This window comes from Westerdykella ornata, assembly GCF_010094085.1.
Source record: "Westerdykella ornata strain CBS 379.55 unplaced genomic scaffold EI97scaffold_2, whole genome shotgun sequence".
In the NCBI taxonomy this organism is placed as follows: domain Eukaryota; kingdom Fungi; phylum Ascomycota; class Dothideomycetes; order Pleosporales; family Sporormiaceae; genus Westerdykella; species Westerdykella ornata.
The window spans coordinates 62,452-82,725 of record NW_022986852.1 but is presented as its reverse complement, the minus strand read 5'-3'; the positions used below and the strand labels follow the sequence as shown (position 1 = coordinate 82,725).

The window sequence follows — 20,274 nt, the reverse complement described above, 5'->3', positions numbered from 1 at the left end:
CTTGCCGCTCCCGATAACGACGGATGCTGCGCTGAAAGAAAGCCATCTAATTCTACACAGTGCACAACGGTGCCGCGGTTTTCAAAATATGAGACTCCCAGACGCCAATCCACCCAGATAAACTGTGTAGCCCTGAAAAGAGATGTTTAGAAGTGGGGTGCGTTGAGGGCCATGGCGCACAGCAGGCCCGAGATGAGACCGGCAGCAGGGAGCGTGGCGACCCAGCCAAAGAAGATGTACAGCAGCTGCTTCCAATTAACAGCGCCGAGATCATAGTTCATGAGGGCGACACCCATGGCGGAACCGACCAGGCACTGGGTGGTGGAGACGGGGAGACCCAAGCGCGAGGCGAGGAGAACGGTCACGGCGGCACCGAGCTCGATGGAGAAGCCACGGGTGGGCGACATCTGGGTGATTTTGTTGCCGAGCGAGCGGACGATGTGGTAGCCGTAGAACCAGAAACCGAGGCCGAGGAGCAGACCTGCAACAACGAGGAACCAGACGGGCGTGGACGACTTTGTGGCGACCTTGCCTTGCCTGTACGTCTCGTAGACGGCGGCCCAGGGACCGACGGCGTTGGCAACATCGTTGGAACCGTGGGCGATGCTCATCATCATGGCGGAGATGACTTGGCAGTAGGTCCACAGATGCTCGACGCGGTCGTCGTAGCGGTTGGCCCTGGCGTGGATGGCGCGGAGGCGTTCGGAATCGTGGGTGATGCAATCACGGGTGACACCCTGGAGAAGACCGAACTTGATGTATCCCCACCACCTCTGAGGATTGCCCCAGGAGAGATGGAGGACGGGACCAATGAAGCGCTCGTAGGGTTCCGATTGCCGCTTGCGCTTGAGCTGGGGACCGGAGGGAGTGTCGTCGGCAGCGCTCTTCTCGGTATCCTCGGGAAGGTCGGATGGCTTCTTGAGATCGGACGGCGGGCCTGGGAGTTCCTGGGCGTCGCCGTTGCCCTGATGGTGCTTCTCGTCGCGTTTGGTGCCAGCGACGACTTCGCCGTAGGCATCCTGGTAGTAGTTGGTGACGTACTCCTCCCCTTTACCGGGGAAGTAGAGGTGGGTGTTCTCCTTGAGCAGGAGGGGCCCGAGGGGAACGTGCCAGATGCGGATGCGGGGATCCTTCATGATGAGCTTGCGCTTGAAGAAGGGGACGAAGAAGATGTAGCAGATGGCGATGCAGCCGAAGAAGACACCGAGGATGATGCCGACGGCCTTGCCGGCGCCGAACTCCTCGAGCGAAGGGGCGGTGGGCGCTTCGACGACGATGAAGAGGGCGAGGATGGCGCCGGTCAAGCCGAAGTAGAAGGGAATGAGGCGCATGGCCCACTTGAAGGAATCCTTGCGCTCGAGGACCGAGTACTTGACGACGCCGAAGACGAGGGCGGAGAAGGCGGCGGCGAGGGCGGGCGCGACACCCCAGGAGGCGGCGACCTGGGATACGGAGCCCGACTGCCAGGCCCACTTGATGGAAGCTCCGGAGGCGAAACCGACACCGATGAGGGCGCCGACAACAGTCTGGGTGGTGGAGACGGGCCAGCCCATGCCGGTGGCGAGCATCAACCAGGTAGCACTACCAATCTCGGCGCAGCCCATGGCCAGCATCAGCGTTCCGGGGTTGCCTCCGTTCTCGCGGAAACGGTCGATGTTGATGATGCCGTTCTTGATGGTGGAGGTGACGCGAGCCCCGAGGGCGACGGCGCCGATGAATTCAGTTGCCATGGAGAGGACACCGGCCTGGGCCATGGTCAAGGTGTGGGCAGCCACGGACGCTGGAATTGAATGTTAGAGAGGGGATCAAGGACGAAAGAGGCAGTCAAAGAAACATACTGGCATAAGAGTTGGCGACATCGTTGGCACCATTACCAAAGGCGGAGAAGACGAAGGCAATGGTGGTGATGGCAAGGATCCAGTCGTACTTTGCCGTGATGGCGGGGATGGCCATGGCGGACGACGATGAAGAAAAAAGAAAAAGAAGAAGAGGGGAGGATGGAGGGAGAGGGTGGTGAATTGGGGGAGAATCCAGCAACCTGGTTGCGTCCGACGCGGAATACTTTATATACCACCCAGTATGCCTAGTAGGGCGCTGGATGGAGGCTTACAACTACGGACTTGGACACCAACAAAGTAGGATGGTGAGGGTCTGGTGCGTGGCGGCCCCGCCAAGTCGTGTAGGAGCGACACTTTCACGCCGTCGGAAGGCCAAGGGTAGGCCAAGCACAGGAACCTTTTTTTCGACTTTTTCTCGGGGTGGATCCTCCATTCACCAGTCCGGATTGCAGGCAGTTTGAGGAACGGCAGGCTTGGGAGACTTGGCCGTCTCTTGGCCGCAACAAATCTCCGCCCTTCTCTCGCCGGGCGCCGGTCGCGGCCCTGTACCTGGGCGGAAATGCCCAGAGATGGCCAAGTCGCGGTATTGGCCACTCAGAACGGTTCCTGGCGCACGTTTCTGAATCGATTGTATCGATTGGAACGCGTTTGTAGCTTGATTACGAGCCTTCCGCCTTTGCCGTTTGCTTGGCCTTGGCATCCCTCCGTTTGCCTTTGCGCCCTCTCCCGCCGGTGGATTTCCCATGGAGCGACTTGAGAGCACGTTGCTGAAGTCTCCCTTCTGAGTGGACGAGTCCCTAGGTGCCCGAACACCAAAACCACCAGACCACCAAAAGTACCAAGACCCCAACAGCTTGCTGCGTGTTGGATGGGGCCCCCCCATCTCCTTTTAACATTTTCCATATGTCGAAACTCGCGGGATGCATTCGCCAGCATGCAATTCTCTCACGTCATCATCTCCGCTTGGATCTGGTGGGATCTCCCATGATAATGATCCGAATTTCCTCCTGCTCGTTCCAAGTACTTGTAGATGGTGAGTCCTGTACCCGGAACCTTAGAAGAGACATGCTGCTATCATCACCTCCGTCCAGTACTAACTGTATGTACTAATGTCGAGGTAGATTCACGGCGTACCAATCCATGTACTACGCAGAATGGTACTACTAGACCGCTAGCCAATCAGGAGCGTTGCAATACTCCGACTACTCAGTAGTCTGCATACCCAGGTACTCTACACCCGCGGGCAGTATACCTACCTGGATAGGTACCAGTACAAACCCCTCCTCACGTGATCCTACCCTACCTTTCAACTCCTAGAGTCCTACGCAGTCCCTCCAGTCCGACCTACTACGCCCTCCTCGTTGACCAACGCAATCGTCAGCTGTATGCAATACAAACATTACGAGTGTTACATCTTACCTCATGGTAATCTGCCAGTCGCTCTTTCGCAATGCCGAGTCCGACATTCCAAATCCTCTTTGCCCCATCCCTCTCGCCATCTTCAGATGACCCTCGATTCTTGTTCGATCACCGTTTCAGCTCCTTCTCGGAGCACTTCTCGGTTGTTTTGGCTTCTTCCTCGTTGTTTTGGCTTCTTCCTCGCGCATGTTTTGACTGACTAGATAAAGGTCGGATTTGTATGCCCACACCCGGTGCGTTGGTACGGGCAAGGTAAACTTACTTGAGGCGCGTGTGAGACGACGTCTTGGTTCACTTGAACAGGCGCGGTTTGCGTAAACTCCCAATCGATTATAGCAAGGAAGTTGTAATATTCGTCGACAAGAATATTCTCGGTCCCCAGGGAATCTCATGTCCATGATTGGCCGCTGGGTGGCTTCAACGTTACACATGCGGTTTATATATGAAATCAGCACATGAACAAGCACATACGACCATAGCACACGGAAAATTGGGCCTCTCGTCCGATCGACCATACACAAGCCGTGTAGCGCCCGTTGAGTAGTACCGTGGGTGACCAGGTGCGAATAGCGCGGTGTTGTATGTTTTTTGAGTCTTTTACCCTCACAATCATTTTTTTTTTTTTTTTTAGACAGGAAAGTATCTGCTTTCCGCGATGCGCATGATCATTTCTCCCAATTTTGCCGAGACGGTTTCCTCAGCTGGCGAGCGATTGTCCGGACTCGATCGTCTCAGCACATACATCTTGACTGATTTCTTGTAGCTCTTTCTTACCAACCTTTTCGTTGCTGAGAAGACCCGTGGACCGCGTCCACCTCGGCGGGGGGTGCATCTGCTACAACTTCTGGCAGAGTACACAAGGCTGTGACGCGCACCAGTAGTGTCTGATACCTACCAAATATTTCTGCCGCGTCACGACTATCTTCACAATGGATCGCGTAGTCAACCTTCACGTTCATATCCCTGTCGGCTACCCAGTCTCCGAATAGGGTAGTCTCAACTTGCCCTTCTAGTCCTTGAGCTTGTTCTCTACGTGTTCCAAGGCATTTTCACAACTCGATGGGGGGATCTAGCCATATGCTAGTGTCTTGCACGCGTCTTGACATCTTTTACCTTTGGCTATCTTGTACAGTCCGGACATGGTGAACTGGACTGCCTGCTTCAAGTACCCTGTTGTCTGGGGCACAAGTCTTCCAAAGGCTATAGCACTAACCGCTTCCCACCAACACCCAACGACCTCTTGAATCCGTGCCATTTCGGATCCCTCCCCCATCGAGCCCTTATGCGAAACTCCGTAGTGCGGCCAAGCAGACGTCCACTTGGACGATGGGGAGTCGTCGCAGATAGTCTAATGCGTCCTGATACTCGCTGACGGGGACGTCCTTGATTGCTTTGGCCCCTCCGGAGAGCCTGTAGGACCTTTTGATGATACGGACACTGATTTGATAGACTCAGGTATATCCTCTGCACGTGCAAAGGGACGCAGTCCATGGTGGTAGTGGTGGTTGTTGGAATTCCTGACCTGATGTTGGTGAGGTCGCTAGATGAGAAATTGCTGTGGTATGGTGTTGTATTGCAAAAGGTTTCTACTGTGTACAGTGCTACCTCGAGGTTTTCTATATATGGTGAAAGTCTGGGAAGTCTAGATGGATGGATGCATGGATCTATAGGGTACACGCTAGGGATACGGGTTAGGCGTAGCTCGTTCAGCCGCATGGCTGGCGTGAATTGATATTATCAGATGAGGCTCTCCATAGAAATGTCACGTCACTATGTAGTTGTTGCTGTTTGTTGTTGTTGTCGCTCTTCGATAGTCACAGATGCTGCGATGAGTACGAGTACTGTGTAACACACATGGATTAGGAAATACTTCCCTTTGTCAAGCTTGGGTACGGAGTATCATCTCTATCACCTCTACGGCGAATGGTTCATTCGGAGAAAAGGATAGGGATTTTGACCCGACTTATATTGTATAACTGGGCCTTATCATTTACACAGCAGCATTAGAACAGTATAAGCTTCATTATCGTCGATGAGAATCTCAACGTCAAGCAGATATACGCTGCCATTGGTATCATCTAACGCCGCCTCCCAGTCCGCCTCGAGACAGTTTTCTCCTGCCCATCGATTTCCATGTCGTCGGAGTCACCTTCGCTATCCCCATCCTCGTCCTCCTCATCCTCGTCGTCATGCTCCTCTTCCTCCTCGTCCTCCTTCTCGTCTTCCTCTTCGTCCTCAGCGTCCTCGCCCTCGTCCTCGTCCTCCGAGTCGTCTAGTTCTCCTTCCTCGCTTCCGGGTGCGAACTGCGGCACTTTCTCCCTTTCTTCCTGCGCGATTGCTTCTTCATCCCGCTCTTCTCCTGAATCTTCGGGAACGTCCACCTCGCCCTCCTCATCTGTCTCCTCCTCCTCCTCTACTTCCTCCTGCATCTCCTCGCTCCCGCGAGCATCCTCGGCTTGCATGGTTTCCTGCATGCGATCAAACGCATACCTCGGGTTCTTGGCCGCCCACCGGACGGCATTAAGAAGTCGGTGCTCCTCCAGCCTCTCCCTGTGCAGCTCCTTGTCGAACATTTCGTCCCTGTACGTCTCGTACACTTCCCTATCGTCGAAGCGATCGGACCAGGTGAGGATGCGCTCGTAGAGCCATGGTTTGAGCTCCTTGCCGGCAATGATGCGGTTGCTGAGTCAATTTAGCATCGAATCGAAACCAAAGAATCGATGCATGAACCTACATCTTGTCCTTGAGAATCACAGTCGCCTTGGCCCATGTCTGGACGTGGTACCAGCCCGTAAAGGTGGGCGAACACGTCTCCCGGATATCATCCGTGTCTAGGATCTTCCGGATGACGGGGTCCTTGATATCGCAGAACTGGAAGAGATTCCCCGTGCTCCCGACCGTCTCGCCGTCAAAGATGTGCTCCCTCTCCAGCTGCTTGGGATTCTTCTTGGTCATCTCTGACATATGCCTGTTGACCTCGCTTTGCGTCTTGGCCATGCTGCCTCCCCTCCGGAACGACATGTACGACACCGTCTGGTAGCGTCGGTAGTAAGGGTCCTTGCGCGGATCCAACCCCCAGCGGATGAGGCACTCGCGCCACGGACCGGACGAGAAGAAGTAGCCGCAGTAGACGGCGGCCTCGCGGATCTTGTCGCGTTGGTCCCATCCGAGTCTGTTAAACAGGAGCAGGCGAGTGATGACGGGCCGTTCGTCTAGCTGCTTCCGGATGGCGGCAATCAGTCCCCGCATGTATGCGGTCAGGGTGGATTCCTTGGGAAGGCTGGATTTCGGGCGCCTAGGCACCTTGTCGGCATCGACGTCGACGAAGATGTATCCCTCGACCGTGGTGCGTTTCTGGACATTGATTTCTGTTCGCGCGTCGCCCGTGTACTTGACGTAGGGATTCTGCTGGAATCTGATTTGGGGTCAGCTGGGGCACTGAATAGGTGACTCGTCATGCTTACTTGTAATCGTATTGCACTGGGATTTGCAGGAATTCGGGCGTGAGAGGGACATGCTGGGAACGGTCCGCGCCGGGTTCGGTGTTGAAGTTGTAGTCGCGAATCTGGGGCCCTGCCAAGCAAAGGGTCAGCGGCGTTCATGAGTCTGAGGAGGCATGTACGTACACTTGAGCGTCTTGAAAGTGTTTCCAAGGTCTTTGATGAGGCGATTTCCTTGGGTAGCCACCTGTATATCCGGGAGCACTGAGTTGAGATTGTTAGCCGAGGATAGAAAGAGACTTAAGCATGCTGGAAACCTACTTCGAAAACGATGGGCTTCATCTATAACTCCCACGGGAGTCACAGAGTAGCTGTCTGCATTGTCTTGCAGGCTGCGATACACAGTTTGAGCCTTCACATAGGCACTGTTGCCGGTACTATGCGTCTCGCCATGGGCAAGGAAAGGGTCCGAAGACCCTCGCTTCCGCTTCCTGCCTGTTCGTTTGGGAACCGTGACTTTGAGCAGCACGTTGTCGATGGTGACGGGGGTGGCGAGCAATCGCCGGGCATATGGATCCTCTGGTCGCAGGGACACTGATATCAACGGAGGCGATTCCTGAGGACCCTCTGTCGATTGCGGCGCAGACTCTCCCTTGGCCCGCAAGCTCTGTATTTTCGTGTCAGCACATATGCTGGTCACCGGCGGTGCAGCTACAGACCTCGGTGAGCTTCAAGGGTCCTCCGAGCGAGGTGATGGCTTTGTCTGGGTTCTTCACGATGCAGGGGTGCTCTACCACGGAGATGGAGCGGGCTGGGATGGCCAGCCAGGGTGCCAGGTGGCTCTCCTCATCCGCATGCTCGGAGTTGTTCATGGTGGAGTGGCGTTGGTCGAGTAGTGATGTTGGGATTCTACTTCCAGAATGCTGGATAGCAAAGTCACGTTACCGGCGTTGTCTGGTGGGAGACATCTGGATATGTTTAGATCTCTTTCAAATGTTTGCGGCTGGCTGCTACAACTATCTTTTACGGCAAGGTCGCAAGCTGTCCACCGTTGGTCTTCACGTCTCCCCTCCTCGCAGGGTATGTTGCCTTGGACAGGCCTTCAAACAGGTCATTTGTCACCTGACCGAGCAATTCACCGTTCAACAATGAATGTTCTGAGAAGCCCCAGAAAAAGCTCTCCCACAAACTGACCCACCCCGCAGAAAGTTAGCCACAGAAGCACGGACGGCTTGGCGACCGTCTAGCGAGACTGTGTGGACGACGACGGCCAACTACGACAACCACACCTCTTCAGCCAGCATATCGCAGCTCCATCACCACGCCTCCCATTGCGCTCCCTACCTCTTCTACTCTTGTGCGCGCCTTCTCTTGCAGCCTAGCCGTCCCTGTACCCCCCCTCTACTACGCCCATTATCTGGTGTGTTGTCGTTCCAGGACGAGGCTCTCGCAACGCCGTCCCCTGACCCCTCACCCTCTCCCCGAACTCCGACTTCCGGCGTCTTCAACACGGTTACATCCTCTGTTCTCGATGCCCAATCTGTAGGCTAGGATTCTTTGTACACGACACTAGACGCAACGGCTTCGCCTTCGGCACTAGCTCCACGAGGCCCGTCCTCGCTCGGCCTACACCAAGCCTTGCCGTCCCCGCTACTACTCGTTCGAATCTTCGACACGGAGCTTCTGACCGCCTGGGCGAAACACGTATCATAAAATGGACAAGTTCCGCCGGCGTGTGGTGAGATGGGTTGATTTCCGCGCCTGTTCAGCAGATTGCTAACGCGTCCAGCACGAACAGCTTTCGCGTGCAAAGGACGGCAAGTCGTCCAAGAAGAAGGACTCCAGCTCCGGCACTTCTTCTCCCTCCCACGGCGCTACTCAATCGCCCTCCAGCTCCGCGCACGCGACCCCGACCTCGTCACAGACACAGCTCGTAGATTCCCGCAACAGACCCTTGCCTTCAGGGGAGAATTCGTCGGTCGCGGGAAATGCGCTACAACCAGGGCAGTCAGCCCTGTCAGGCTCATCAAGTGGTAACTCTCATTTCGGAGGACAACAAAGCTTTGGCGCTGGCAATGCAGGCCCCTCCGGTCCAGGGACGGCCCAAAGGCTGGGTCAACCCCTCGCACCAAGCGTAATAATCAGCCCCAGCGCTCCGGTAGGCTCAGCACATTGTCTCTTGAGGTGCTCTTCTGGCTGCTAACCTATGTCCTCAGCATGTTCCCCAGCCTGGTGCAACCGAGACTATGCCAGGCGATCTCCTACCCCCCAAGCCCGGACAGAAGTCACTGATCTTCGGTGGACTGCAGGCGCTGCCCAAAGATAACGTGGAAGGCATTCGGACGCCGAAGCGACAGCATTCGTCACGTTTCGACATATCAGACCAGCGCCAACGTGACTTGGAGAAACTACCGGGCTTCCACGAGGTGCCGCCGAACAAACGCGAGGAGCTGTTTATGCAGAAGATTGACCAGTGCAATATCATCTTCGACTTTAATGATGCGAGTGGAGACATGAAATCCAAGGAGATCAAGCGCCTCGCACTACATGAGCTTCTCGACTATGTCGCAAATAATCGGCAGGTTATCACCGAGAAGATGTACCCCCGGGTTGTCGAGATGTTTGCGAAAAATCTGTTCCGCCCTATTCCTCCCCCTATGAACCCCCAGGGCGAGGCATTCGACCCAGAAGAGGATGAGCCTGTCCTCGAAGTAGCCTGGCCGCATATCCAGGTCGTGTACGAGTTCTTTTTGAGGTTCATTGAGAGCCAAGATTTCAACACGAACATCGCCAAGGCATACATTGATCACAGCTTTGTATTGAACGTGAGTTTCGAGGCCGCAAATATGCACCACGCGTGCGTGTACTGATGCATCTACAGCTTCTGGAACTGTTTGACTCGGAAGACCCTCGGGAACGTGATTTCTTGAAGACCACCCTTCACCGTATCTACGGCAAATTTCTCAATCTGCGTTCTTACATTCGAAGATCGATAAACAACGTCTTTTTCCAGTTCATCTACGAAACCGAGCGCTTCAACGGAATTGCTGAACTGCTTGAGATTTTGGGATCCATTATCAACGGCTTTGCCTTGCCACTGAAGGAGGAGCACAAGCTTTTCCTCACTCGGGTGCTGATACCCATGCACAAAGCCAAGAGCCTCAGCATGTACCACCCGCAGCTGGCGTATTGTATCGTCCAGTTTTTGGAGAAAGATGCCGCATTAACCGAAGAGGTATTTGATGGTTTGGTATATGTTTATCTTCCCATCTAACGTAATCAGGTTGTCCTTGGCCTGCTGCGATATTGGCCCAAAGTAAACAGTACAAAGGAGGTCATGTTCCTGAATGAGGTGGAGGACATTTTCGAGGTGATGGACCCGGCGGAATTCGCCAAGGTCCAGGAACCCCTTTTCAACCAATTAGCGAAATCGGTTGCGAGCCCGCATTTCCAGGTAAGCTCAGCGGATCCCATGTTGAGTAGTAGACCCTAATGTTTTGTTAGGTGGCTGAACGGGCCCTGTATTTCTGGAACAACGAATACTTCTGCAACCTCGTCAGTGACAATGTCGAGGTCATTCTGCCCATCATGTTTCCATCACTGTATGAGAACTCAAAAGGACACTGGAATAGGTATGGAGATGTATGACGGCTGCAAAGCTGCAGTATGCTCACGCAGTCTAGGACGATCCACGGCATGGTGTATAACGCAATGAAGCTTTTTATGGAGGTGAATCCTCAGCTTTTTGATGACTGCTCCCATGACTACGCCGAACATCAGAATCTGGCGGGAGAAAGACAAAAGAGCCGGGAAAGCCGATGGGAGAAGCTCGCCAAACTAGCAGAGGCGCGCAAAAATGGGACAGCCGAAACAAAGGCGCTACCACCGTCGACGAATAAAGTGGGATCTCCCATGCGGGTGGACGACAGCGATCCGCTGAGCCAAGATAGCCAGCGGAGGTTGGAAGCGCTGCGACTGCAAGATGACGGGCTGAACAGCCGACGGCCCAAGGAGCTCGAGCGGCAGAGCAGCCAGACTTCGGTACGTTGATTCTTCCGTCCTACGAGGTCGACAGGGCAGTGCAGTTTTCGTGGCCGGATTGGTGTACTTTTAGTCTTCATTTCTAGATTTCTGGGTCGTCTCGCATTGTCATGAAGCTCATTGGATTGGGTCATGAGATCTGACTTGTTTGTGCTTGCTTCCTGCAGCGCCGGCACCGTACATCGCAAGAGGAGCAGACGCAGGCACGGCGGGCTACTGGACGGCCGCGCAGCAATAGTCGGCCCAACTCTGCTGGCAGCTCGGGCGCTCGACCGGGCGCGACGAATGGCTCTGTACGGACGGGTTCGACAATCACTAGGGTTGTCTGACCGACGCGGATGGCGTGTCTCTTCGCAACAGACAGAACATTTCCCCCCAGGCAACACGGCAGCTCTTCTTGTCTTTGATGGTTCGAGTGAGAGACTGTTGGTTTTTTCCTCCTCGCCTTCCTCATTCTTCCCGTTTTCTCAGCGGCGTGGCATACAGCATTTGGATTTGATAGGAAGCCTGTCGCTCTCCGCGGTTGAATCCCCCGAGCCCGTACCCCTTTTATATTTTGTTCTTCTCTCTACAGTTTCTTCCCGTTTGATAGGGTATGGCACAGGAAGACTGGGTTGGGGGTCGGCCTTCCTCCCGCAATGAATAGACTTGAACGGCTGAAATCTCGTCTCCTTTTTTGCTTACATGATGGGTGATACACATACCTAGGTGGGTTGCTGTTAGCTTGGGATGTTTGAAAGCTCGCTTCTCAGTACTCGGAATCACTTCTTTTCCTTTCGCCTGTCCGACGGGGGCAATTGGCACATGCTAATCCGAGGCTTCTCATTGCCTGCCCCTTACCAATGTGCCCTTCAATCTATCACATGATTGAGCATGATGTTTATTTATTAGTCAGGGCTGCCTTATTACTGTAATTCTCTCGGTTATTGAATACATCTAGCGGCATAGAGGTAGCCAATAGATGGGCAGAACCTGTACCTCGGCGGCGTAATTCACTTGTCTGCCGTAAGCTCGTAAGCAGTGCCATATTGGGACTAGTCTAGGGCTGGCTGGACTAGGCGCGGCAGGCAAGGAAGCAATTTCCCGCGCGGCCCCTTTCCCAAAGCGCGGCGCCTCTCATCCAACAAACATCCTCTCACTCTCACTCCTCCTTCTCACGCTTCTCCCTCCTTGCCGGGCCTCCGCTCTTCCTCCTCCTCTTCTTCTCCTTTTCATTCCCCCTTTCACCTTCATCCAGGCCGACCGGCGCCCTTCTGCGCTTCAAATTCCTGCCCTTCTCTTCCCTTCTTCTAAGCCTCTTCGCGTCTCTGATCCTTTCTAGGAGCGTCAACTTTTCTTCTTCGTGACACCCCATCGCTCTTCCCGATCCGCTATGGCGACCCCGGACTGGATACAATACGGCGTCCCGACGCTCGATCGCCCCTTTGGCCTCGCCCTATGGCCCATCTTCAGCAAGGCCTTCGAGAAGGTCGTGGGCTATCCCGCCGAGAAGTTTGAATTCGTTCCCGGAGAGACACCCATCTCGGAGCTCAAGACCTGCTCCATCATTCTCATCACATACTACATTGTAATCTTTGGAGGCCGGGAGCTCATGCGCGATCGTGCGCCGTTCAAGCTGAGCTTTCTCTTCAAACTGCACAACTTCTACTTGACCGCCATCAGCGGCATCCTCCTGGCTCTGTTCGCCGAGCAGCTCATTCCCACCCTTGTGAGGCATGGCCTCTTCTATGCCATTTGCGACCACGACGGTGGCTGGACCCAGAAGCTGGTGGTTCTCTATTATGTGGGTTCAATGTCAACGGCGCGCCCGACCGTCTCCGCTTACTGACTCGGCTTAGCTGAATTACCTGACCAAGTTCGTCGAACTGATTGATACCTGCTTCCTGTTCTTGAAGAAGAAGCCCCTCAGTATGTTCTACTTGTACCGCTAGATGGGTATGAGCCCTGACCGCTGTCATAGCCTTCCTCCACACGTACCACCATGGCGCGACTGCTCTGCTGTGCTACACTCAGCTCATCGGCCACACGTCCGTCTCCTGGCCCGTCATCACCCTTAACCTCATGGTCCACGTCGTCATGTACTGGTACTACTTCCAGAGCGCCCGGGGCATCCGCATCTGGTGGAAGAAGTACATCACCATTATGCAGATTGTGCAGTTCGTCCTCGACTTGGGTACGCCTGGTTCACGCCTCGGTTGTGCTTATAAGCTAATCCTTGCGCAGGCTTCATCTACTTCGCGTCGTGGACCTACTTCACCAGCACCTACTGGCCGTGGCTCCCCAACGCTGGCAAATGCGCCGGCGAGGAGTTCGCTGCCGTCTCGGGCATCCTCATCATATCGTCGTACCTCTTCCTCTTCATCGGCTTCTACATCGCTACCTACAAGAAGCCCGTGCCCAAGGGCCGCCGTAGGGCTACTTCTGCGCTTGTGGAGATGAAGGATGAGAAGGTCCCGACGGTTGGTGAGGCTAAGCGACGCCTTAGCCAGGGTGCGCATGCGCTTGCTAATGGTCATGCCAGCGCCACAGGTTCCAGTACTCCCAATGGACGTGCCACTCGCAGCCGCAAGGCGTAATTGCGTTCCGTCGGACGACAGTCTCTAGCGGGTACCATTTTGAGGGAAACACGCTTGATCGCACCGCGGCTCACCTAGGACATGTCTCCCTGATAACCATTCGCGAACGCACGATCAATAGACGCTTCCAGCTTCCCATGTCTTACCGAACGGGCGTGTAATACCTCGCCGTCAAAGTCAGAAGGACGGGTGGTCAATGGAGCTACACTGTCTTCCGTTTGCGCAGTGTACTCTTACCCTTCTCTTCCACTTCTTTACCTTCTTTTTGTTCACGAAACCCAAAAGAAAGCATCTACGCACTTGTAATCACTTTGAGCATCCTATGTCCTATCTTCGTCCACCACGAGGGCAGGACGTAGTGGGCTTATGTAAGATCATAGGGGGTGATGGCCACGAGGCGATAGACGGCGTGTGTGGTTGTTTTCGGCATATGGTGGTGTGGGATGCGTTTGGCCGCAACCACACGCATGTGGGATTTTGTCTTCTTGCTCTTGTCTTTGTATGTAAGGGGTTTTTTTGCGTTTGTGTATGTACAGGTGCTGGGATGAATGAATGGATGGACGGCAGATCTCGGGTCCGGTGCTAGACTAGACGAGAAAGGATGACTTGGGTATTCCGTATAGGTAATGCTAATTGTTGGGTCGCTTCTACCGCGTGGCAGCTGAGGTGGGTGCGGCATATGAGTGATAGATGCCCCTTGAAGCAGGCTGCTGTGCTCTTCTCAACCCATCTTCTTCCTCTCCTTCCTCCTCACCCAAACCGTCTTCTGGCCCTCGTCCTCCTCCCTCACCTGGACCTCGTACAGCGGCAACCGGTACCTGCCCCGGTCCGCCTCGCCCGTGTGCAGATCCCAGGTCCAGCCATGCCTAGGGCACGTGATTCCGGCACTGAGGATGACGCCAAAGTCCTCGATGTCGGAGAGGCTGGCGTGGGTTAGGGGGTAGGATTGGTGCGGGCAGAGGTAAGGGGTTGCGTAGAGTTTGGAGCGGTACTGGAAGAGGAGGAGGGAGGATTCGGTGGCTTTGTCGGGGGTTTGCGAGGGTAGGGTGGGTGGGGTAGGTGAGGGTGGTGATGATGAGGGGGAGGAGGAGGAGGAGGGGGAGGTGGTGGTGGTGGATGGGGAGAAGACTCTGCAGGTGGGTTGCGTTTGTTGAGGGGGCGCGGTCGGATCTGTGTCCGAAGGTGTGCTCTTCTCATTCTCATTGGAGATTCCTGGTTCGAGCAACGGGCATAGTTGAACTTGATTTTCTCCCGGGGCGGGAATGATGTTGGGGAATGAGGAGAGGGGTCCCGCGCAGAGCCATGGGTTGTTGGGGTCGTTTTTGTTGGGAGCGGTGTGGGTGGTGGATGGCCAGGGCCAGAGAGGAGGCATTGTTTATTGGATCTGGGATGATTGGAGGCGGTGGTGGTTCGAGTGGGCGGGCGTTATATCATCTCTTTTTTTCTTTGGTGGGTTAGGCGCAATGGTAGGGACGGGGGAGAGAGGAGTGTTGTTAATGAATGGGGGAAGTTGGAGACGGGGGTGATGCCGCGCTTCAAATATCGGGCCAATTGACTAATCGGATAGTGACCAATAGGTATAGGATGGTGGAAGTTTTAATAACTACAACTTACCTAGGTAGTCGCATCTATTGTTACATTCTTTTCTTTTTCCTCTCCTTTTTTTGCCTTTTCACTTTTTCCCCAGGTTAAGGGTCGATTGCGGGTTTTAGACGTCGGTTTCCCACGCTGCAATGCCTTATGTTCAAGATATGCATGTGCACGATTTGACCATGCCGCAAGCAAAGGATTCAAGACCCAAAAGTCTACGATGCAGACATTTGATGCCAGATTCGCAGAAGATATGGACCGAGGGCAACTTGTATTGAATTACTAAGCCTTAGGAGGCGGCCAGCGAAGTACCAAACCATTTGCTGCTGTATAATGTAGTAGGGTAGGGTGTGGTGCGAAGTTGCCGGTCAGCTCGATGCTCGCACCCCAGCAACGATATCGACTACCTGGACTACTCCGCAGGATTGTGGATACATGGGTGGCGAACAAAATACTTGCGGCGACTTTAGAAAATATTCTGTCTTTGCTGCAAGTACGTACGAAATGATGAAGATATACTGCCACGGTGACTTGTATCATCTGTGCTTATTGTACAATAGGTCTATGAAGCTGTCTCCGCTGTACACCGTTATTTACAACAGAAAAAGACAGAGGGATTCAATGTAGAATATATAATATATCGCGCTTTTTTCAACGCCGGACTGAACACGCTTCCTCCAAAGGGTTGGATTGATTTCTTGCTCCATGCAGCTCTACTGGCTACTGACTTCGGTGGGGCCATGGGCAAGTCGTGTTTTGAGACATGCTCTGTCTGGACAAAGGCGCTGTGAAGCGGATTGGGAGGTCCATCGTAGCCCTAAGACTCATCGCTGGTCAGTCGGACGTGAGGAATCGCACTACGAGTGAACCGGAGGGATAACAGAGCGGACTTTGTTGAGCAAGTCGGTGGAGGTTTTGGAGGTGTGAACAAATATATTCCGGTTTGGGCTTAGCGTCCAGCGCGACGCCTGCCCCTCCAGAAATTTTGGGCCCCACCAGTGCAAGTCACCGCGCCCACCACGCCCGCACCCTTCGTCGAGTGCCACTGCTCCCCGACGGCACACCATGACTTCGCCGGGCGAGCAACCGTACCTCGTCCTTCCAGGCTCGCTGGCCTTCTCCGACTTTCGCCTCAAGTCGCTTGCCCGAGCCATTGGCGCCTCGGAGGTGCGAGCCGTCTGGCTGCACTTTGTCAATCCGCTGAAAGAGCTGGATCAGAGAGAGTTCAAGGTACTGGAGCAGCTATTGCACTATGGAGAGACTCCAGACAGTCAGGATCGCCTCTCCCAGATCCTCATTGACGCATTGAACCGCAGTGGCGCTCCGCGCGACGACAACACGGCCCTCTTCTATGTCAGTCCGCGTCCCGGCACCATTTCGCCATGGAGCTCCCTGGCCACCATGATTGCGCGCACCTGCACCCTCGAGAACGCCGTCAAGCGCATCGAGCGTGGCATGGTCATCGCCGCCACCTTTGACAAGCCCCTCGACGCAGACTCCATCCCGAATCCCGACTCTCTCCACGACCGAATGACGCAGACCATAAGCAGGCATGCACCCGACCTGAACCTCCTCTTCGGCGAGCACGAGCCCGCTCAAGCGACCACTATCAGTTTCGAGGAATACGAGAGCCCCAGGGCGGCGTTGGAACACGCCAATCGCGAACTGGGACTGGCCATGGACAGTTCTGAGATCGAATACCTGGTCGACGCATACACGCACGAATTGAAGCGCGGCCCTGTTGACGTTGAACTCTTCATGTTCGCGCAGGTCAATTCCGAGCACTGCCGCCACAAGCAGTTCAACGCAGACTTCACAATTGACGGCATTCACAAGTCCCACTCACTTTTCGGCATGATTAGGAACACCCACCAAAAGCATCCCGAACACGTCGTCAGTGCATACAGTGATAATGCCGCCGTCCTTCAGGGCGAGCATGCGAGCTTCTGGGCGCCAAACCATATCAGCGGAGAGTGGCAGGGAACGAAAGAGACGGTACATATTCTGTGCAAAGTGGAAACACATAATCATCCTACTGCCGTGTCGCCCTTCCCAGGTGCTGCCACCGGGTCTGGCGGCGAGATCCGAGATGAGGGCGCAGTGGGTCGTGGATCGAAACCCAAGGCTGGTCTGGCAGGTTTTACGGTCTCAGACTTGCTCATTCCCGGCTTCGAGCGGCCTTGGGAGATGCGTGATGTGGGTAGGCCTGCCCACATTGCTAGCAGTTTGGACATCATGCTGGAAGCGCCCATCGGAAGTGCCGCTTTCAACAACGAGTTTGGCAGGCCCTGTACCACGGGATACTTCAGGACACTCCTCGTCAGAGCCTTTACCAACGAAAACGAGACGGAGATTCGGGGCTATCATAAACCCATTATGATTGCGGGTGGTGTGGGCACTGTTAGGCCTCAGCATGCTCTGAAGAATCCCGACATCGTACCCCCTGGGTCGCATCTCCTGGTGATTGGAGGACCTGCCATGCTCATCGGTCTTGGAGGTGGTGCTGCGTCTAGCGTCCAATCTGGCGAGGGCAATGTCGACCTGGACTTTGCCAGTGTGCAACGAGGCAACCCCGAGGTTCAGAGGAGAGCGCAGGAGGTCATTGATGCCTGCAGAAGCATGGGTGACAAGAACCCAATTCTGTTTATCCACGATGTTGGAGCTGGTGGCTTATCCAATGCCCTTCCGGAGCTGGTGCATGATTCGGGGCTTGGAGCCGTGTTTGAGCTCCGTGAGATTGACAGTGCAGACAAAGGGATGAGTCCATTGCAGATATGGTGCAACGAGGCTCAGGAGCGCTATGTTCTGGCGGTTGGTCCAGACGATTTGGAGCTCTTCAAGCGCATCTGCAGGCGAGAACGGTGCGGTTTCTCGGTTGTCGGTACTGCCCGACAGGAGCAACGGCTGGTTCTCACAGACCGGGATTCCAGAGACCACCCCACCCCTATCGACCTTCCCATGCCTATCCTGTTCGGAAAGCCGCCCAAGATGTCCCGCATAGTCGAGTCACGAAAGCTCCGTTTGCCTGCCTTCGATAGCAGCTTATCAGTATACATTCCAGACACACCCAAGGATGGCCTTCTTAAGGAAGCTGTCGACCGGGTCCTCACGCTCCCCGCTGTTGGATCAAAATCATTCCTCATCACCATCGGAGATCGTACTGTTGGGGGTCTCACCGTGCGAGACCAAATGGTCGGAAAGTGGCAGGTTCCGGTGTCCGACGTCTCTGTTACCGCCACTTCTCTCATGTCAGGCGTGCGGACAGGCGAGGCGATGGCCATGGGAGAGAAGCCGATGCTGGCACTCATTTCACCAGCAGCATCCGCTCGTATGGCTGTGGCAGAATCACTCATGAACCTTGCCGCTGCTAGCCTGTTCGATCGTATGTCGAGGGTTCGACTTTCTGCCAACTGGATGTCGGCCAGCAGTCACCCTGGCGAAGCGGCAGCCTTGTATGAGGCTGTTGAAGCCATCGGACTTGGCCTGTGCCCTCAACTGGGCATATCCATCCCCGTTGGGAAAGACTCCATGAGCATGAAGATGAAGTGGTCTGACCCGGAGACGAAGACCTCCAAAGAAGTGACGGCGCCCATGTCGCTGGTCATCACCGCTTTTGCTCCCGTTGATCGTATTGATCGCACATGGACCCCGGCCCTGGAACGACTTGAGGATGAGGGAGAAACCATCTTATTGTTTGTCGACCTTGCCGAAGGCAAGAAGCACATGGGTGGCTCCGCAATTGCCCAGACGTTTGGGCAGGTGGGAGACGAAGCGCCAGACGTCTACGATGCAGATATCCTGAAGGACTATTACGATGCTGTCGAACAATTACACGAATCCGGTATCGTGTTGGCATATCATGATCGGTCTGATGGAGGTCTCTTCACCACCTTGGTGGAGATGATGTTTGCGGGCCGGTGCGGGTTGGACGTCATGCTTGACGGCATCTGCCCGTCGAGTAACCCCAAGGACCTCATCGAGACGCTCTTCAACGAGGAACTTGGAGCCGTTTTCCAAGTACGCAAGAAGGATGAAGTGGAATTCAACCGTTGCTTCGCTACGTGCGGTCCGCCCCCAGGGATGATCAAGAAGATCGGGCGCGTGCCCTCATCATCCAAGCAGGAACTCACACTCACCCACGGATCCACCGTTGTCTATCGCAACAGCCGACAGGCGCTGCAACAGACATGGTCATCGACTTCGTACCAACTCCAGAAGCTGCGCGACAACCCGCAGTGCGCGGATGTGGAATTCGGCAACATTCTCGACGATAAGGACCCAGGTCTGTCTTACAAACTTACCTTCAACCCGAAGGATAACATTCTGCCCCTCAAAGCTACCATCTCGTCTGCCTTCACGGCCAAACCCCGGGTGGCCATTCTTCGGGAAGAAGGCGTAAACGGCCACGCCGAAATGGCTTTCGCGTTCCACATGGCCGGTTTCTCAGCAATCGACGTACACATGACGGATATCATCTCCGGGCGCGTCTCGCTAGAAGGCTTCGTGGGTCTTGCAGCTTGCGGTGGCTTCTCCTATGGTGATGTCCTTGGCGCCGGGCAGGGTTGGGCCAAGTCGGTGCTGTTCCATGAGAAGACGCGCAAGGAGTTCCAGCAGTTCTTTGAGCGGCCAGATACCTTCTCGCTCGGTGTCTGCAATGGGTGCCAGTTCCTGTCGAAGCTCAAGGAACTCATCCCTGGCGCGAGCCTTTGGCCAAGCTTCGAGCGCAACGCGAGCGAACAGTACGAGGCGCGTGTGTGCATGGTTGAAGTGATAGACCCTGTAAAACCCGGGCAGGAGCCGTCCGTCTTCTTGCATGGCATGCATGGCTCTAAGCTTCCCATTGTCACGGCCCACGGCGAGGGTCGCGCCTCTTTCCCGTCGTCGTACTCCTCGTCCTCCACCCCTGAGACGCTGCAGAATGAAGGCTTGGTCAGCTTGCGTTACGTTGACAACTACGGCATCACGACGGAGAAATACCCCTTCAACCCTAACGGCAGCCCACAAGGCATTACCGGCGTTCGCAGCAAGGATGGAAGGGTGCTCGCTCTCATGCCTCATCCAGAGCGGACTATACTGCGCGAGGTGGGAAGCTATATCCCCAGAGGCAAGATGGAGGAGTGGGGAGAGCATGGGCCTTGGAACAGGCTGTTCAGGAGCGCCCGTAGATGGGTTGGGTAGTTTTTTTGGAGTTGGTTTTGCCATAATTGCTGAGACCTGAACGGGCGTTTGGAAGAATATCTGTAAATGCATATCGTTTAGAGGAGGAATACCATCATTCTGCATAAGGAGCCTGCGTTGATGTTAATATGTCATGACAGTGAAGATTCAAACGATGTTCATGTCTGGTGAGAGTCGGAGACGTGTGGTTAA

General features: G+C 54.9%; 8 protein-coding genes across 8 annotated transcripts; 3 read left to right on the top strand and 5 right to left on the bottom strand.

The window, feature by feature from the left end:
* Positions 1–146: 146 nt before the first annotated feature.
* On the bottom strand, positions 147–2,268 carry EI97DRAFT_463940 (phosphate transporter; the record flags this gene model as incomplete). The annotated part of the gene is made up of 2 exons (XM_033801392.1): positions 1,839–2,268; positions 147–1,780 (listed from the first exon to the last, which is right to left on the bottom strand). The coding sequence occupies exons 1-2, from the start codon at positions 1,951–1,953 to the stop codon at positions 147–149; spliced, it is 1,749 nt and encodes a 582-aa protein (XP_033657403.1). The 5' UTR covers positions 1,954–2,268.
* Positions 1,979–3,020, bottom strand: EI97DRAFT_104333 (uncharacterized protein). Its single transcript, XM_033792915.1, has one exon. It carries the CDS (start codon positions 2,719–2,721, stop codon positions 2,272–2,274), a length of 450 nt encoding a protein of 149 aa, XP_033657402.1. The 5' UTR covers positions 2,722–3,020; the 3' UTR covers positions 1,979–2,271.
* An 864-nt stretch (positions 3,021–3,884) lies between these two features.
* On the bottom strand, positions 3,885–4,761 carry EI97DRAFT_498195 (uncharacterized protein; the record flags this gene model as incomplete). The annotated part of the gene is made up of 5 exons (XM_033802542.1): positions 4,471–4,761; positions 4,371–4,427; positions 4,153–4,286; positions 4,036–4,119; positions 3,885–4,006 (listed from the first exon to the last, which is right to left on the bottom strand). The coding sequence occupies exons 1-5, from the start codon at positions 4,746–4,748 to the stop codon at positions 3,885–3,887; spliced, it is 675 nt and encodes a 224-aa protein (XP_033657401.1). The 5' UTR covers positions 4,749–4,761.
* Positions 4,762–5,237: 476 nt separating this feature from the next.
* On the bottom strand, positions 5,238–7,849 carry EI97DRAFT_429646 (uncharacterized protein). Its single transcript, XM_033797489.1, has 7 exons — positions 7,715–7,849; positions 7,417–7,665; positions 7,019–7,364; positions 6,884–6,961; positions 6,722–6,830; positions 5,992–6,672; positions 5,238–5,939 (listed from the first exon to the last, which is right to left on the bottom strand). The coding sequence occupies exons 2-7, from the start codon at positions 7,567–7,569 to the stop codon at positions 5,336–5,338; spliced, it is 1,971 nt and encodes a 656-aa protein (XP_033657400.1). The 5' UTR covers positions 7,570–7,665; positions 7,715–7,849; the 3' UTR covers positions 5,238–5,335.
* Positions 7,850–7,964: 115 nt separating this feature from the next.
* Positions 7,965–10,808, top strand: EI97DRAFT_104275 (serine/threonine-protein phosphatase 2A regulatory subunit delta isoform). The gene is made up of 7 exons (XM_033792914.1): positions 7,965–8,435; positions 8,496–8,855; positions 8,914–9,522; positions 9,579–9,932; positions 9,981–10,151; positions 10,202–10,329; positions 10,381–10,808. Exons 1-7 carry the CDS (start codon positions 8,412–8,414, stop codon positions 10,745–10,747), a joined length of 2,013 nt encoding a protein of 670 aa, XP_033657399.1. The 5' UTR covers positions 7,965–8,411; the 3' UTR covers positions 10,748–10,808.
* Positions 10,809–12,110: 1,302 nt separating this feature from the next.
* EI97DRAFT_368892 (elongation of fatty acids protein 3) lies at positions 12,111–13,314 on the top strand (the record flags this gene model as incomplete). Its single annotated transcript, XM_033795155.1, has 4 exons — positions 12,111–12,521; positions 12,577–12,646; positions 12,699–12,911; positions 12,962–13,314. 4 exons carry the CDS (start codon positions 12,111–12,113, stop codon positions 13,312–13,314), a joined length of 1,047 nt encoding a protein of 348 aa, XP_033657398.1.
* A 653-nt stretch (positions 13,315–13,967) lies between these two features.
* Positions 13,968–15,021, bottom strand: EI97DRAFT_104263 (uncharacterized protein). The gene is made up of 2 exons (XM_033792913.1): positions 14,929–15,021; positions 13,968–14,758 (listed from the first exon to the last, which is right to left on the bottom strand). Exon 2 carries the CDS (start codon positions 14,684–14,686, stop codon positions 14,036–14,038), a length of 651 nt encoding a protein of 216 aa, XP_033657397.1. The 5' UTR covers positions 14,687–14,758; positions 14,929–15,021; the 3' UTR covers positions 13,968–14,035.
* Positions 15,022–15,918: 897 nt separating this feature from the next.
* On the top strand, positions 15,919–20,174 carry EI97DRAFT_429642 (phosphoribosylformylglycinamidine synthase). Its single transcript, XM_033797488.1, has one exon. The coding sequence runs from the start codon at positions 15,970–15,972 to the stop codon at positions 20,080–20,082; it is 4,113 nt and encodes a 1,370-aa protein (XP_033657396.1). The 5' UTR covers positions 15,919–15,969; the 3' UTR covers positions 20,083–20,174.
* Positions 20,175–20,274: the final 100 nt, after the last annotated feature.